The sequence below is a fragment of the Tasmannia lanceolata genome, unplaced genomic scaffold (genome assembly GCF_043159265.1).
Source record: "Tasmannia lanceolata isolate RefF3 unplaced genomic scaffold, GAP_Taslan_0.1 ptg000023l, whole genome shotgun sequence".
Taxonomy (NCBI): domain Eukaryota; kingdom Viridiplantae; phylum Streptophyta; class Magnoliopsida; order Canellales; family Winteraceae; genus Tasmannia; species Tasmannia lanceolata.
In genome coordinates, this window is record NW_027518700.1 from 32,357,085 (window position 1) to 32,376,012 (window position 18,928).

At 39.7% G+C, this 18,928-nt stretch overlaps 1 protein-coding gene across 1 annotated transcript in view; it reads left to right on the forward strand.

Annotated features, from left to right (window-relative positions):
* LOC143856284 (Pseudouridine synthase family protein) overlaps window positions 1–18,553 on the forward strand; it is a 72,915-nt gene extending 54,362 nt beyond the window's left edge. The window contains exons 6-7 of the mRNA XM_077366466.1: window positions 8,495–8,926; window positions 17,767–18,553. Coding sequence (XP_077222581.1) covers window positions 8,495–8,926; window positions 17,767–18,213 — 879 coding nt within the window. The 3' untranslated portion in view covers window positions 18,214–18,553. The remainder of the gene's footprint in view (window positions 1–8,494; window positions 8,927–17,766) is intronic.
* Window positions 18,554–18,928: the final 375 nt, after the last annotated feature.

Sequence of the window (18,928 nt, forward strand, 5' to 3'; positions counted from 1 at the left end):
ACATCTATAACTCTAACCGGTTAAGGCTTTAAAAATCAGGAGCCCTACCTCTGATACCACTTGTATAGCCTATAGGGCCGGTCCCAACTAAGCTATGGCAACCCAAGAGGGGGTTGAATTGGGTCTATCAAAATCAAATTCCCTTTTAAAACCTTAAACCAATTTTGCCCCAATTAAAGTTAAGAAAATCGATTTAATAAATTAAACCACAAAGATAAATAAAAAATGCAAACACAAAGTAGAGAGTTAGAGTTGTAGAGAGTTCACCAAAGATTTAAGTGGTTTGGTCCTCAATCCAAAGAGGCCTACTCCACTCCACCATCCAATCACGTTGATGGCCTCCACTATTTGACCTTCTTAACTCTGGTGAAGATCGTGCCGTTTACATCCAATCGCATTAACCTTGGTGGCGATACTTCACCATGGAGAGAGGGATCCGCTTCTTTGGGCACTCACCCAATTACAATGTTGATGTTGAAAGAAAGAAAACAAAAATCCCTTGAAAGGGTTACACAATTGTTGAAAAAGATGTACAATATAGCTCCAATGTCCAATCCTTTGCTTTAATCGTTAAATGAAGCACAATTGAGCTAAATCACTCTTTAGGTTGTTCAAAATGTGTTTTGGAGTGTTAGAGATGTGTTTCCAACGTTTGGGGACCTTTAAATAGGCTTTGAAACCAAAACTAGCAATTTGGAAGTCATTTTGGTAAATTCTTCGAAGTCCCCAGGAACTAGCTCTTATAGCCTAAACGGCTAGTTTTTTACACAAGTCCAGTCGATCGGACTTAACTCGGTCAACCGTTGAACCTTTCCAATTCCAACAACATTCGAGTCGCGGGTGACCGGGGTGAGACAGTTGACCGGCCCTGCCAATTTTAGCACATTTAATTCTATTTAATACCTATCTTCTGGGTGTTTGGTCCACTACTCGTCCCTTGTATTTTATCATATTTTAGGACCCTATTAGATTGTTAAACATGCCTCAAACAACTCTAAAGCTAAGGATTGGATTTACATTCTAATTTGACTTGAATCTTAAGTTGATCTTCTCTTTGAACTTCAACACTTCAAGCCACTTTGTTCCTTGGATCTTCTAAGAGATTTGCACTTGATTGATTCTCCAATTTGGCTCCTCCACCTTGATCCAAGAATCCTTGATTCCTTGCATAATGAATTGCTAAATCTACAACTTACATGAGCAAACTCATTACCTACACAAAATCACTTGTGTTTGAAATGAACAAAGCCAGATGGGAAATGGCCAAGGTAGAACCATTGGGCTTACAAGTACACTGCACTCTCCTGCAAGAAAATCAATGTGTCGTCGGCAAACTGCAGGTGAGAGATCGAATTTGTATTAATGCTCAGTTGAAGTCTTTTGATGAAACCTTTATTTTCAGCTTTGGAAAGGAGTCAACCGAGAGCTTCCACAACCATTATAAAAAGGTATGGAGAAAGAGGATCTCCTTGCTTGATACCCTTAGAGCTCCCAAAGAAACCCGCTGGAACAACATTCACCAAAATTGAAAAAGATGCTGTAGATAAACTTTCCCGGATCTACGCCTCCACGTCAAATCCCATTCTTTCTTGAACAAAATCCAAAAAAGGCCGGGCCACACATGGTCGTATGATTTTTCCATATTGATTTTGCCCAAAATGCATCTTTCCCCACTGCGGATGCTATAATCGACTACTTCAATTGCTTTGAGAATCCCGTCCAAAATCTGTCTACCCTTAACAAAAGCTCCCTGCAACTGGGAAATGATATACTCCACGACTTCTTTAACTCTCCTGGCAAGGATTTTGGCAAGGATCTTGTACATGCTGTGCACCAAGCTAATAGGGCTGAAATCTTTTAGTTCCTCAGCCCCCTCCTGTCTTGGCATTAATGTGATGAAAGTTGTGTTCAATTGCTTCCCCAAATTCCCCCTCTTGTGATATTCATCTAGAAATGCAATGACGTCTGCTTTCACTGTGTCCCAATATCTCTGGAAAAAGCCAATAGGGAAGCCGTCAGGCCAAGGGGCTTTGTCCTTCGCCATATAAAAAATGGTAACTCTTACCTCTTCCTCTTCAAATTTTCTCCTCAAACAATTAATGTTTAGCTCCAGCGAGTAGAGAGTAGAGAGTAGAGAGTAGAGAAGAACTGAACTATCATATTCTTGATGCAGACCCTATCTTCTATTAATTCCTCACCATCCGTCAGACAATGCAGACCTTGCCATTCTGTGAAAAAACTGAGTTTTATCCCCTTCTTCTAACCATGTTACTCGAGATTTCTGGTGCCAGCTCTCTTCATGTCTCAGCATCCCGTCATACTCTGATTTTAATGATCCCCTTTCCATCTTCTCGTCCTCCGCTTCCGACTTCCTCCTGTCTGTCCAGGGCCTCAATACGTTGCAGAACCTGAATTTTTATCTCTTTTGTGCCTCTTCAAGGTTCTTTTTCCATTCCTTTATTCTGATTTTCAAAACTTTTAGCTTCTTCCATAAGATAAAATCTTTCCAGACAAAACATTTGTGCTATTCCACCACTACTTCACCTTTTCGTCAAAACCTGGAACTTAGAAAAAAGATACGCCTAGTTTGAAAGGCCTGGTCTCACTATTGTAATCGTGCAGCTCTAACAATATGGGGCAGTGATTTGATGTTGGAAGAGCCAAGGCTCTCTGAATTATGATGGGAAATTCATCCTCCCACTCCTTGGAGATCAAAATCCGATCTAGATGGCTGCAAATGAGGTTATCCTGATTATTGGTCCAAGTAAATCTCACACCTTCGAGTGGTAGGTCAATCAGTTCATTTTCCAATATGAATTTGCAGAAATTCCTCATGCTAGAGGTGATTCTTCCCGGTATGGTTTTCTCGCGTGGGAAGCGAATAGTGTTGAAATCACCTCCTACAATCCATCGACCAGTCCAACTAGCAGAAATTTCCCGAAGCTCCTCCCATAAAAGATTCCTGAGACGTGCTCTAGTGGGACTGTAGACTGCCGTTAGCTTCCAAGCTTCCGACGATCCAATTGCTTCTACCCTAATCGATAGTGAAGACTCCTTGGCTTCAGAGTCAACTATGTGGAATTTGTCTTTCCTCCAGATGATTAAGATCCCCCCTGCAGATCTTCTTGCCTTAAGCACTACCCAACTTCAATTCCTTCTGTCCCATAGTTTACTGATTAGTCTTTCCGCTACTACAGGTGCCTTTGTCTCCAAAATAGGTATCACATCAACATTCCTGTTCAAAGCGATGTCTTTAATGGCTGCGATTTTCTCCCCAGCTGCTAAACCTCTAATATTCCAAAAAACAATCTTCATTGCTAAAGTCTTCTGATGGTTCCGACGGCGGGCTCAGGCCAAATTTTTGACCTCCCTCATGCCCTTTTTCTGTCTTTCGCATCAATCTTGCTTCCTTGTCTCATGCCTCGATGGACTCCCACAAACCCCAAGTGTTATTTTCTTTCTCATCGAATAGGATTTCCAATTCTTTGCCCATGTCTGACATTGCCTCCCACTCCGTTCGTTGATCTGATACGTCGGAGGTAGAGAAGCTGACCCCTTGATTAAGGGCTTCTTGGATGAACTCTCTCAATTCTGCCTCAAGTGTGTCCGTTTCCGAATGAGGATCTCCTTTATTTGCATGCGATTCTGACACGACTGCTAGTGGGGGTATGTTGAAATGCATTTCTCTGTCTTAACTTCTTTCACCGGAACTTCATCCTTTGATGTCTCTAATTGTCCAGAAGAAATTTGCTTAGAAGAACCCATGAACAATGAAGTATAAATCATTAAATCGAGCCATTTTCTTTCCAATTTTTTCTGACAACATGCTTCCACTATTTGCAAGGCTGTACAGGCTTCTGATTCCGAGTATCCAGAATCAAGACACACTGAAAAATCGAGAAAGAGTTTTTCTTCCAAAACCCTTCCACATGCAGAGAATTGGGTGCTATGGTCAAGGATAGAAAGTGGAGCTTCTTTCACAGTCAGCAACACATTATGCGGAGACAGAAAATGCATCCATTTCTTCTTAGTCTACTGGGCTCGATTCCATAGGTATTGTAAGACTGCATCCTTCTCCTCCTCGTACAATTCCATTGCTTTCCTTCTTCTGCTTCCCATTGACCTTCCCTGGGGTAATGCTTCCCAGAGAACTACCTTCTGTCCAATGCAGGAATTAACTTTTAACTTCCATAGGCTTGACATTAGCTTTCTTTGCTTCCTTAAGCGCAGATTGCCAGAGAAATTCCGAGATTAGATCATAGTCTTTTGAAACTTGTGGAAGAAGGATTCCATCATGAAGTTCTGCGTCAGTAACTTCGATGTCGTTGCAGGATTCCATCATGAAGTTCTGCGGCAATAACTTCGATGTCGTTGCATAATAGCGGTACCATGGTTTCTGGGAGGGGATGAGAAAAGAGACCTGATCCAACTGATAAAATATTATCTAAAGTATCCCGTTGCTTTGCCGGCGATGTTTCACCCGCAAAATGAACCTTTTTAAATTGGGTTGACGTGTTCTGCATTTCGAGTGGGGCTCACATACATCATATTTATTCTTTCCCAACATTATATCCTCATTCTTCTTTGAATGAAAAGACTGGACAGTTGTCCCACCAGCCAATTCAACTTCCTTTCTGCATAGATTTCCATAATAAATTGGTGATGGGATCCACTTTCAACACATTTGCTATTATCAACCATTCTTGCTTTTTTCTTTGAAAGATAGTGCTGTACAGCTGTCCCACTTGCCGATTTGACTTCATTTATATGGAAGTTTTCTGAAACTGATTGCGATAAATTCTCGGCCGTTATCTCCATAGCCTCAGAAAATTTTGCCTTGCCTTTATCTTTATTGATGGAGATATTTTCAAATTTTTAGGTTGCCATGTGTTATCATTCTGGATTTTTTACTGCAATCCAATCAACGGTTGCAATGATGTCTTCAACCTTTCGCCATTTTTGGGCAATTGTTTCAGTTTTCAGATTTGAGCTTTTAGGCGGTGGGCTTCTGGAACTTCCATATTTGCCACAGGAATGCACTCCCATCCTAGGAGAAAGACGACCCCCCATACTCTCTTTGTGGCACTCTCCAGAGGGCACCTTGGCACTGCATTCACTGGTTACGGTAAGGGTGATTGTTGTTGTCTCTAATAACAAGACTCATTCTCAGCTTCCACTTTGATGACACAATATTTCTCCTCTACTTTCAGCCTCAGTGAAATTTTAAAGCTGTCCGAGATATTTGAGAACCCCTTAGCCCTAGCAAACTCCATATTCCCACCAGGTTCAGTGTCGATTTTGACATCCAAAACTGATCCAAAACTGATCCCCATACTTACCACCGTCTTTCTAGACCATGTGTGTAATGGAATGCTGGAGAAGTGTAGCCTCACCGCCTTTGTTCTAGTTCCAAGGTTCCAACCTAAGAAACCATTCGCCACATGCTAGACCTCCTTTGCGCAGGATCCTCGTCGTCTGAAATTCGGAATCAAAAGAAAACAATACCTCGTTATTAGATAGCTGCCTCAGCTTTTGCAATGCCGAAATTTCCCAGAACCACACGACCCATCAATGCAGATCATCAATACCCTATTCATGTTGGAAGGGTTGCAACTCCCGTGCGAATTCGCTACGCGCAGCGGAACTAGAAATCGCGTAGAACAAAAATTTTCTCGCCGATTTCGCCCGTTAACCCAGGATCCTAGGGTCTAGATGATCTGATGGTGATTCGAATAAAAAATATAAGACATAAAAATACCTCCTCGAATGTCCACAAACGATCCGATCATCGCGGACCCGCAAGTTAAACCGATGGATTCCTTCGAATTGCACAAAGGGAAATTGAACAACGCTTGTTCAATCATATAGGTTGATCATATCAGCGCTCTTAGATGGGAAAAAATAAATTACATGATGGAGCTTTAATGGTTTTTCTAAAAGAAAAAAAAAACATCAACTTGAAGTGAGAAAACTAGGTGAGGAGAGAGGAGAAATTTTCGACGTTCTCCCAAGGAGGGGAGAACGTTTTTCCTAACTAAAAATTTGTAGAAAACCTTCTCATATGTTTTTATATAGTTTTGCTTTTGTCCTTTAAAGTTTCCCAAGAGTTTCTTCAAAAATCCCTTGAAAATAGAAAGACTAGCTCACTTTGCTTTTTCAAATAGGAAGCAAATAAGGTGGAGAATATTTAAAAATTTTTTTGGACGTTTTCCATAGCCAACATAAACGTTTTCCAATTTAAAAAACTTGGGTTGCTTTATTGGTTCAAAACCAATCCCTAAAAAATCTCCTACTTTTCTACTTTCCCGCTATAAAGCTACTCACCAATTTTTGACTGCATTTTTGGACTATTAAATGGCCGAACTAGAAAAAATCATAAACTACAAAGTTGTAGATCTTTCAAAGTTCTTCGAAACAAGTACTTACACACTCATTTTGGCCAAGAGATGAGAGAGATATGACTGTTTTTGTAAAACGAATCTATAAGCTTGTTATTTAACTTTTCTAATTAAATAAACCTATTTCCTCCCATCCAATGGGATAAAAGCTTCATCCATAATATTCTATAATTCCCAAAATACCTCTAAGTTAACAATTAACTCTTTGGGTATTCCAAAGGCGACCTACGGTGTGTATATACCAAAGGAACTACGTAAATATTTTCCCTCGCATCAAATGCGACAAATCTAGTACGTCTCTGCAATCTAGTAAATGCGGGATCCTTATCCAAAGGATATAAATAGGTCATTTGAGTTATGAGTGGGATTGTTGCAGGGATCCAACAGTCGATCATGTGGAACCAAAAAATGTGCCCCACTGCGATCTTGCTCCGTAGTTAACAACTACAATCGCATTGGATCACTGGCCTCTATCGAGACGTAATGCTGAAGATGACCATCAAATCATCATACCCTTAATCACATCTAATATGTGCAAGTCCTCTCTCGATTCTTCATCTACTGAGTTGGGTCATATGGGGGGTGGACAACAACTACCCCCTGGACCCACTCGTGGTATACCTTCCAGTCAAGCAGTTAAGGCCCGCAAATGCATTTGCAAAATCATTTCAAAAACATGTTTTAATAAAACATTTGATAAACCATTTATCAAATCTGCTTGGCCAAGCTATTTTATAGGCCTACTCTCTGACCGAACTGTAGATGATATTCCCTTAAATAGGGGCGGAGAATTCCATGTCGGGTATCACTATCAGCCTCGTGGGTTTGTCCAAGACACTAGTACTACCCTCTGGTGAACCATAGAAGGACCATGGTTAGATAGACCAAGAATCTTGGCCTAGCCCACAGACCAATATGACCCTTCTCAGGTCTAAGGACATGTAAAGGGTCCTGTCTGGTAGAATAACCTTACTAACTCCTGTCCACATGCTATTCAAGTTTAATCATATTCAGTGCGTGATCCTATCGTCGCACCCACTCTTCTTGCTTAGGATCCACTACGCAAGTGACTGAGATAAGCCACTCCATGACACGTGCCTGTAGGCAAGACTGGTGCTAGTTGTGTACAGGAGGAGATGTCCAATCTCGACCCCAACCAGGATCCTTTAAGGTCTGCAAAGAACTGGGATACCATATTTCCTTGCTCCCTAGGATCTGTGAATCCTTGAGCATGGTATTCGTACTTTGCTACCCAAGGACGAATATGTGATGAATAACAAGCACATCACACATATTCAATCATATATTACCCATTAGATGTCATGAAATTAAACCTTTATTAATATTAATGTGACAAGATATATGAAATGTACTGGCTTTTAGGGCACTAACTCTAACAATTCGTTCTTCTTCAATACTTCAATTAAACACGATTTTAAAAATCTGATTCTCTGTTATACTTCTTCGCCAAAGACGATTATCATTGTTTGATTGTCTATGTTCTTGATTGAAGCGGATCCTGACATCTGTGTTTCCTTGAGATGGCTTGCTTTGTTTCCCTTCCTTCTTGCTTCCGCACCGTCTGCATCGCCATCTTCTCCTGAAATTGTGGTATTCACACTTCTCACACATCCAGTCTCCGTGTTCCATTGGGTTCCTTCTTGGATTTTTTAGATTTTTTCGATATTGGGATCTTGTTTCCCTCACCTTTTATTCATAAATTATTTGCAATTAATAGTTAATACCATTCTTCTTTTCCTCATTGCTTTTCGAAAGGAAATGGCCTCTTTATCCTAAGATACATGTACTTTTGTTTCCAGTTTCTAGGCTTATACATTACACGGAATGTACTCTCAGACATGATATATTTGCTGTGAATATGCAATATATGTTTGTGAATAGATCCTTAGTCAATTAGCCGAATTCAAAATTTAGTTTATGAAAATGGCAACCAATTTTTAGAAACATGGCTTTTTCCTGAATGTTTGCATCAATAGTGGAAAACCTCTTTGTGTGCTGATCTGCTTTTTAACCATACCTTTTTTCTTGAATGGCCATCTTTAACCATACTTGTCTTTTATGTACGCTCTTTGCAGGGAGAACATCCTTTCCATAATTACACTATAAGGTCCAAGTATAGGAAACACCTTCCTTGGAACGGTCACGTTCCCGGAAGAACAAAATTGTGCAAAGAAGCATCAACATATGTCTCTTCTGAGCAAGATGAAGTAGGGCATTACGACGATACAGAACTAGATCTCAGTGGAGAAATTTCAGACTCTTTATCCACCAGTGACTCTAATGAGCCTCTAGTTACCTATTGTGGAGTGCAAGGTGAAGGATCAAGAGTTTCAGATTCCCTTCAACCTGTCCTCGCACGATGGTTGCATGAACCTGATGAAATGGATAGAATTAGTGGGTCCCACTTCAGAAAGATCTTTTGCTGTTCATGTGGGGATCTGAAAATATCCTTGGGAATACGCTATGTTGACCTCTCTATTTGTGGGGAGTCCTTTATGTTGCATCAAGTAAGCCTCAGCCATTAATTTCTTCATTTTTTTTTGTTTAAATGAGCCATTGTAAACACTCTTTGTGATGATCATTACATTTAATGCCCCACCCCAGTACTTTTTTATTGCATAAAAAATAGTTTTGCTTTATTTTTCCATTATAATGCTTGTTTTATATTGTGATTTCTTTCTTCTAGTTGAATTCTTGAGTTCATGATTGGATAGAAGGGAATTTTTCAAAAATAAAATGATTGGATAGAATGGGAACAATGACATTTGCTCTATGACAAGGAACCTCTATTGTCCCAAGGAGTTGCATGTGTTGGACATGCACTATCATTTGCTCTGTGACGAAACCAAAGCAGGAGTTAATGCTAAGTTAGAGTTATGGAGAACTACTTTGGAATTCAAAGGTTTTAGACTAAGCAGGACTAAGACAGAGTATATGGAGTGCAACTTTAGTAATGTAAGGAGGCGGGGCGAGGATGTAGTAAATATGATTAGACAGGAGGTACATAAGAGGGATATCTTTCGCTATCTTGGTTCAATCCTACATAAAGGAGAGATTGAAGAGGATGTTAACCACAGAATAAGGGCAGGTTTGTTGAAGTGGAAGCATGCTTCAGGAGTTCTGTGCGACTGTAAAATACCTACCAAGTTGAAGGGAATGCTTTATAAGACAGTTGTGAGGCCAGCCATGCTGTACAGCTCAGAATGTTGGGCCACCAAGAAGGAGCATGTGCATTAGATGAGTGTAGCGGAGATGTGAATGCTTAGATGGATGTGCGGCCACACAAGGTTAGATCGAATTAAAAATGAAGACATCCGAAAAAAGGTGGGGGTGGCACCAATTGAGGAGAAGATGAGAGAGCACCGCTTAAGATAGTTTGGGCATATCCAATGTAAGCCTTTGGGTGCTCTAGTGAGAAGAAGTGACTCGTGCCAAGTTGATGGAGTAAAAAGAGGTAGGGGCATACCGAAAACAACTTGGGTAGAAACAACAAGGAAAGACTCGAGGGCTAGGAAAATAACAAAGAACGTCACCTTGGATAGGATAGAAGGGAAGAAAATGATCCATGCAGACGAACCCAACTAGTGTCGGGATTAGACATAGTCAATTTGAGTCGAGTCGATCCTTTCACCTTCTTCATGAAAATTTTCTAAAGGATTCATTAGCCGACCCCAACTAGTTTGGGACAAAGGCTTAGTTGAGTCGAGTTGAGTTGAGCCATATGGGATGTTTCAATCTGTTTTTGTTATTCTAAACTCGAAACTCTTAGGGCGCGTTTGGATCGTGGATTTCGGAAACAAGAATCATGGTGCTATTCCGATTTATCATATTCAGATATTTGTTAATTTTCGGAAAGGGAATGACGGGTGGGGAACGGAAAATTGCCTGGAATTTAGGGCGCTAATGAATGCCCGCTTGGGGAGGTCGTATTTGTATTCCGAGAATCAGAAATAAAGTCGTGATCTCGCCTCTCTCTCTCTCTCTCTCTCTCTCTCTCTCTCTCCCCGCAAGGTCTCTCTCCACCCTTTTCATTATTGTTAGCTACCTAACGAATCTTGAAATCCAAGTCCCTTTTCAACAATTTCATTAATATGAACCGTAAAGAAAGATTTCATTAGTTTAAGGGACTTTTGAGTCCCTTTTCTCAAGGGGTTGAATAACCATTTTCAATAATCCTATTATTTGTTTTTTGAAAATTGACATATTTCATTAATATTCAGATTGCATTCGGGTCCAGGGGTCCCATCCTGAATTACAAAATATTAAGATGGATTGGCCCAGGCATACCTGAGACCAATTGAAAAGTACCCAAAAAGAGTTGCGAAAGAACACATCCTTTCCTTTCCTCTATTCTACAGTATCTTCTTTTTACATCTTGTCATAACAATCTTTCAAACCTTTCGTCTGTACCTTCTGATCTGTGCACGAATCTTGGTCCTCTAAGCCAATACCTCTTGAAGCTACAGGTAAACTGAAAATCCTGAGAACTATCAAAACTTCAAGCTTCTAAAACCTTACAAATTGAACTCTAAAACTCCAGGATTGATATAGACCTTCAATAGGAAAAGCAAAACTAGAGTATCCAGGCAAGGGAACCTAAGCGAAAGAACGAATCTCTCAAGCTATTGCTACTGAAACTCGAAAATTCTGGATAACAGCAGACAAATCACAAGGCTATTAAGCAGGAGGTATCTTGAAATGGATGAACTTTGACCTCTACAGTACTACGACCCAATTTTGAACTTCAACAAAGGTCATAAGATTAAATCAAAACTTCATTACCTCCATCAGCCATTATACTGAGGGAGAGATCAGTGTCCATCTTCTAACCTAGATGCTTAAGCACCTTCTCTAATCTTCTTTTCAATTTCTTTTTCTCTTATCTTCTCTTCCTTATCTCTTACCTTCATTGCAAGAAACATGTCTTTGGTTGCCCCCAAGTCTTCATCATCGTTAATCTCAAATACATCCCCCATCGATAACAGGTCTTTGAGTTCTTCCGAAAACGATCCCCGACTTGAATCGTTAGAGCTTTCATCAACATGTTTTGTCTTACCTTTAGCATCCCCATTAGTCCCGTTTGGCTCCCTCAGGAAGTAGGTCATCAATCCGTCTTGAAACAAACGAGGTAACAGATACCTCAGGATTCAGGTTGAACCGATTATCCTCCAAGTCTTTAATAACAGGATTTCTTTCCTCCTCGCAGAGGCGCCAACGGGTGCGTCTTTCCTTTTCTAGGACTTTACTGAACATGGGAAGGTCAAGTAGAGGTAGATGCAATTCCTTATCACTTGTCGATTCAGAATTATTGACGAGACAAGTGTTCCTGGGAGAGGTTTTCTTAAACTGGGCCCAACGCTTTTTGAACTGGCTAAGAGAAGTCTCACAAGGGGTTGGCGATTCCTTTCTAGCAAGCTTTTCGTTATAGCGGAGATCTTTTAGGAGCTCAATGTCTGCAGCTTCATCTACAAATTCTTGGGCAATCAGAGAATTTCTACCCTGAGTCGATCCCTTTCCGGATATAGCTGGCAAACTAAAAGTGTCGAACTTTTGAAGGAGCTTTTGAGTGTCAGCAACCAGTCTCCTCCTCCTATGATCCTCTTTCCTAAAATACCTTTGCGTTTTCTTGTAAATACTGAAAGACCACCTCGAGTAGCTAGTACCTGTATTTCCGGGTTAATACTTCTACGGCGTATGATGCCTCTTCCTGTACGTGTGCGCTTTTCCTTAATTTTTTTGTTTTCACTATTAAATCTAGTTTTTATCTTTAGCGCCTTTTTCTCTTTAGCTGAGTCAGAGTACAACTGTCAGCAACATCCTTTCGGAAGGCTTTTCCTTTCTCGCCACGAGTTGCTGCATTTAATGTTTTCCGTGTCGATCAATTTCCTTTCTGACCCCACTTACCAAGCATTGCAGCTACCCTAACCCTAAAGAAAGATTTCTTTTGTTTCAGAGACTTTTGAGTCCCTTTTCAACCCTTTTCAAGGGTTTGAATAGCCTTTTGAATAATTTCGTTATGAACCTTGAAAGAAAATTTCATTAGTTTCAGAGACTTTTGAGTCCCTTTTCCAGGGTTTGAATAACCCTTTTCAATTTTTTAAGAAAGATTTCTTTAGTTTCTCAGTTGATACAGATCGTCTCCTCTCTATTTTTCCATTGGATCCAATTTGCTTGCTTTTTATCATCAAGAGTGTGGTTTATCTTCTTGCTTGCTTGGAATTTCAGAGCAGATGATATGGAAGCTGATGGGGTTAAAGAGTGGGTTATAAGATGGTAAGAGATAGAAGATGCACTGTTGATGGGGTAGATGAACATTTTATTGAAAATTTAATTCCATTTGGATGTTGGTTTGCACCTTACCAAATGCAAAAATTGGAATCATGGCTGATTCCTTTGTTGAATTCCAATGATTATTCAAACATTAGAATTTAAATTACCATTCCGTTTACAGAGGGAATTGGAATAGGATTGGAATGTGATGTAAATACCGATTCCTGATTCCGGCGATCCAAACACACGCTTAGATGCCATGCTTCTAAGTGAATTAATAATGTATGTTCAAACAGTACTATAATAACTGTATAGATGTGTTTGTCCCACTTTTGAGGGTTGCCGTGTTTGAATATTTATGTTGTTTTTTTTAATCGTTGAATATTTATGTTGTCCAAATATTTTTCTTTTAATCTAGATTTATTTCCTATATCATGCATTTATGAGCTAATAATATATTGTATTATTCAATATTATCATATAACTAGCTAGAACTAAGGATTGGGAATCAGTAGACATCACATTCCAGGAATCAATATTCCGATTCTAGTGTTTGGGTGAGCATTCGAATTCAACAAGGGAATCAGTCCTGATTCCGATTCTGACATTTGGTAGCGTTCAGACCAATGTCAGAATGGAATCAAAAGCCATATGATGCAGGAAAATAAATACATACCTACCTTCATCCACTGTCATCATGTCTCATCACCATTCTGTTGAAATTTAATGATATTTTAAGCTTTGTCTTAAAGCTTTGATATTTTATTATTAAAATGAATCAAATTCAAACGGTCAAACGTTTACACGTTGCTGTCATTCATTATTTGAATGGTGATGCATTGTAACGTTGCATGCTTTCATTACTTAAATGGTTTTTGCAACAGCAACTTTTTATTACAGTAATGCTTTTCAATGCCTAGTATTTTGACCGTTTTACAGCGGTACACTAAGAGATGGGTGCAATTCTCTTCTACATATATACAAGATACATCTCATATACTTGGGTGTGCTTTTTCCTTCAACTTCTTGGTTTTATACACTGTTCTTACGTATCCACTTGTTGATTTTTGTATTTTCCGATCAAGCATATATCTAAGTGCTTTGATCAATGAGCTTTAAGAGTTTCTAAGTTTCATCTTTTGTTGGGCAAATTCGTTCGGCATAGATTGTGTTCACAAGGTCCGAGCCGGTGCGTGCACACCGTCAACGACCAGAAAAGTGGTGTTGTATCCTGGAGATAGGTCGGAAGAGAACCCGATTGCATACCGCTTGTGGTGGGGGCGATAATCTATCTTAAGGGTAGCGTTAATCCATGACGTGCCTCTACCACTCAACTCATTCCATTTTCTTACATATTTCCTTTGATCTTTGGTTACGGATTTGTGGTTTACATTCGGGATCATCAAAGGTAATTTCTTTATTTTCATTTCAATTACATATATCACTAGTTTTGTTGAACTAATCTACTTGACCCCGAACATTTATCCAACAATCTTAAGATAGATTATTTGGATTAGTTCAACATGGCCGGTGAAGATTACACCCGTCCTGAGAAGTAGAACATGAACCTGCTCAATCCGAGGTTACACAAAAATGGCAAAGTGATGACTTTTTGTGTCGTGGTTACATACTTAGTGCCTTGACGAATTCCTTGTATGATGTGTATTGTGGAATGAAGACCGCAAAAGAAATGTGGGAAGCTTTAGATAAAAAGTACGTGACCGAGGATGTCAGAGTGAAAAAGTATGTAGTTGGAAACTATCTTAGATATGAGATGGTGGATGGGAAATCTGTCTTAGGGCAAGTTCATGAATTCCAACTCCTATTGAATGAGATCCTAGCGGAAGGAATCAAAATGGATGACCGTTTCCATTTGGCGACCATTATTGATAAACTTCCACCTTCATGGAAGGAATTCAGAAAAAATCTTAAACATCGGAAAGAGGAATTATCTTTAGAAGATCTCCTAGTAACACTCCGAATTGAAGAACATAGGAATCGTGATCAAAATGACAAAGAATCGGAATTCCTTTCCAAGGCCAATCTTGTTGAGACTAGTGAAAGGAAATCAAATAAAAATCTTGGGTTTCATCAAAACAAGATGGAAAACCGAAACCACTTCAAAAGTAATAAAAAGATAGACAAGAATAAGAAGAAAGAAGGTTGTTTCAATTGCGGAAAACTTGGACACTATGCTAGGCAATGTCGATATCAAAAGGGGAAAGACACTTCAAAAAATGTCGGAAACTCTCAGGCAAATATGGTGGAATCCGAGACTATTATTCACAAAACCGAAGTGAAGCAGCTTATAACCGTAGACTCTGAAGTGAACATGGTGTTCAATGTGAGTGATTGGTGGGTAGACACTGGAGCCACTGTACATGTCTGCTGTGATCAGTGTTTAAAAACGGATACGACGCGGAACGCGGCAAAAGAAAATCCTTGTCGACTCGGCGCTGACGCGGCCAAGAACGCTGTTGACGCAGCCAAGTCAGATGACTCGTAATACAAAAAAAAAAATAGAAATAATAAAAACAAGTATTAAAGAAACAACATTTATAATTATCATCTTAAACTAAATCTTTAGTGATATAAATCATAGTGTTGGCGATGATCTCCTGATCTAAATCCACTGATTGAGAACCGAATAGCTCCGATATGTATTCGCATAGATATCGAATTTAGTGTGTGGATTCTTGCCCCCTAGCACTTTTCCGGATGGAGATCCGAGAGAGGTCCGACCTCCTGCCCTCCATTGCCATTTTCTCTAAAACTAGTGTCGTGCTTAGATTTATTTTTTCTTTCGGGTCCCACAGATGGCGCCATTCTGATGACGCCAAAATTTGTACCTGAGAATCGGATGAGCGTTGTAGACGGATTCGGCTGTTCGAGTCGGTAGAGCTCCGATTAGTAGGTGCTTGCGCTCACAGAAAACAACATTAGAAGGGCCCCCGAAGGGGGACTCCGGGGGCACCCTCCGACGCTCAAGTCAGAAATCGGCGTCAACAGACATCTAAGCAAAATACTAATTCATAGAGAAAGAGAGCGTTGTGGGGGTAAAGGAAGATGGTCACCTTTGAGCGTGAGGGTACCTTTTTATAGGAGGAGAGACCCATGATCTCCATGGCGCCAATCAGGCCTTTGATTTAGCCCATGTGGAGCGTGATTGGTGGAGGATCAAATCGTGGGATATGATTTGGGTGGAGGATAAAATCTTGGGGATATGATTTCCTGGAATTTTGGGCGGAGATCGTGGAAGGTGATCTTGGCGGGATGTTTTGAATTTGAATTCGAATGTGGTGCCTTAAGCGTAACGGTTGCCCGTATTGATCGCTTAACGGCTAGATTCTGGTGATCGTGTCTTGTTCTTCAACTTCTTCTTGAGGGTCGGTATCGATGGTTCTCTACGTGAGTTTAAGTTGAGCCATTTGTGTGCCATGGTTTGGTCTATGGGTCGGTTCCGGGCATACCGATTTTACCCCCAACAATGTATATATATATATATATATATATATATAGAGAGAGAGAGAGAGAGAGAGAGAGAGAGAGAGAGAGAGAGAGAGAGGATGGTCGACATATGTTTTCTGATTCCTAGAATCAGAATAGCAGTGATTTTCCGCTCCCCACCCTTCATTCCCTTTGTGAAAATAAACCAAACATCAGAATTTGCTAAATTGGAATAAGACTCCGATTCTTGTTTCCGAATCCAGTGAGCCAAATGCGCCGTATGGGTATTTTGTCAGCATTTCCTGGGTTGCACTGTCTGACAGCGTATCCGCCTCTAGTTATATAATGTTTAATAAATTGGTCACCTCATTTTTATCTTTTATTTGTTGTTTACAATATGCATTATATTATTTCAAATCTTTATATCATTGTGTATTGCTTCCAGCTTCGCACATTCTTCATTCCAATAGCAAATACAAATGCTACATCTTTGTATCTGGTCAAATATAGACGTAGATTGCTATTTATGACTATCCTGAAGACACCAGCATTTCAGATTGGGGTTGGGCCTGTAGGTCAATGCTCGAGGCTTTGTTTCTCACCTTGAGGTCGCAGGTTCAATCCTCAGCTTACATACGAAAAAAACCAGCATTTCAGTGATCCCATATTCGACATTGAACCAATTTTTATCCAAAGTTTGAAGGAAGTGCTGACATTTCTCACTTGATTACATAGAAAAGGGTGCAGGAAATTTTCAAGGTCTTCAACATTTCCGAACAGTTATATTATTGTACCATATAAACACTTTGAATGGATTATGTTGCTGTCATGCTATGTTTAGACACATGAAACATGTTCTCTTAACTTTTGGCTGTAAATTTTTGGAAATATCTCTCTTTCATAATTTACTCCAGTCTAAAAAGTCTACTCATATCAATCAGTTTATATGCATGGTACCCGGTACCCATTACTTACGTTTCTTTTCTTTGTTTATATGTATTCTTGTAGGCATGTTTTTAAATTTTGGCTGAAATATCGAAATTTTGGCTAGAGTCCAAGATTTCGGCTGAAATTTTGGAAATTTCGGCCAAAATTTCATGAAAATGTGATTTTTCAAAGCTTTTTTCCAATATTTGGCCGAAATTTCGGTGCATTAATTAAATTTGCTTTTTTTTACCGAATTTCGGTGCATTAATTAAATTTCCTTCTTTTTTGCCAAATTTCGGCTGAAATTTCAGTTTCGGCTATGTCCGAATCTGAAACCGAAATTTAAATCCTTCCTTGTAGGTATACTTCTGCATGTCCTTTAATGATAAGAACAAACATACAGCTGGAGATGTGTATATAAACATTCACCTTTATAAACTAAGGCAAACACATTTTTTATTTCATTTCTATACTGTTTTGGATTTATGGTTGTATGCACATACTTACTATTCTAGATTTTAGTGGCAATAGGCAATAATCCTCTTCGTTAGGTGCTGCTCCCACTTCAGAATTTATATCCTAGGCAATTTGGACCTTAAGAAATTTAACTCTACTATTCTTTTCTGATGCACCTCATCTTTTCTTTTCTTTTCTTTTTTCTTCCTTTCATTTATTCTTTCTTGTTGTTTTTCCTGTCTGCCAGATCCGTAAAATGGTGGCAACGGCAGTGGCAGTGAAGCGTAAGTTGCTACCTCGAGATATCATAGAACTGTCACTGGCCAAGTTTTCCCGGATAGTACTACCTCTTGCCCCTCCTGAGGTCCTAATCTTGAGGGGAAACCAGTTTTCATCCAGAAAACGTCCGGGAAATGTTACTCGGCCAGAAATGCTGATTCTGGTGGAATCTGAAGAAATACTGAGAGCCGTTGATGAGTTCTATTCATCTGTTTTGTTGCCACAAGTGTTGAAATTCTTGGACCTGTCGAAAACTCCATGGAAGGAATGGGTTGAGACATTGGATGCAAACACTAGTATCCCAAATTCTGAGTTAGAGGAAGTCAGGGAAGCATGGAAATTGTGGAAGGAAAAGTTCATGGAATCAAAAGCTAAGTTCACATCAGAATCAGAAGGTGTGCATGCCATACACTGATCAAATGCCCCATGAGTTGGAAACAAGGTAGTGTGATTTATAAACCAGTTTCACTGCAGCAAGATATCATTTTCATTTAGAAATGAAAATAATTTTTGACAAAGAAACTCAAAAAAGGGAATGAGAATATTATTTGAACTAGAAGGCCAAAATCTGGAAATTTTTGAAGGATAATTATCTGCTTTTCTTAGTCTTTCACCATTTTTTGGGGCAGGTTACAAAAACAAGATGTATATGCCCAATAGTTTGGACTCGTTGTTTTACTTCATTCTCACTTGTGTATACTAAAGGCTTTATTCTTAGCAGCTCACTTGTTTATACTAAGCGCATGTTCGGCAACCATTATAATTGTGGCTTCTGGCCTCTTTTTTAGGTGCGAGAATAAAAAAGGCTATGAATTCCTAAAATCTTGTTTGGCATCCTCGACCTGCAAAGCCACTTTCCAAGTTTTCTCCATTTTACATTAGCTCCGTTTCTTTCGACGTAAGATGGGCGTAAAAACAAAATTTTCATCCATTTTACACTAAAAAATGAGCATAAAATTTGTTTTACGTCAAAAGAAATGGAGTTACTAAGGCCTTGATCGTTTCAGATTGTGAGAACCGATGGTGAGGGTCAGGGGGTGAGATCGGTCGGGGCCCTCACCATCGGTTCTCATAATCTGAAACGATCAGGGCCTAAAAGATGGGATTCTACATAGTGAAACCGGAATCGC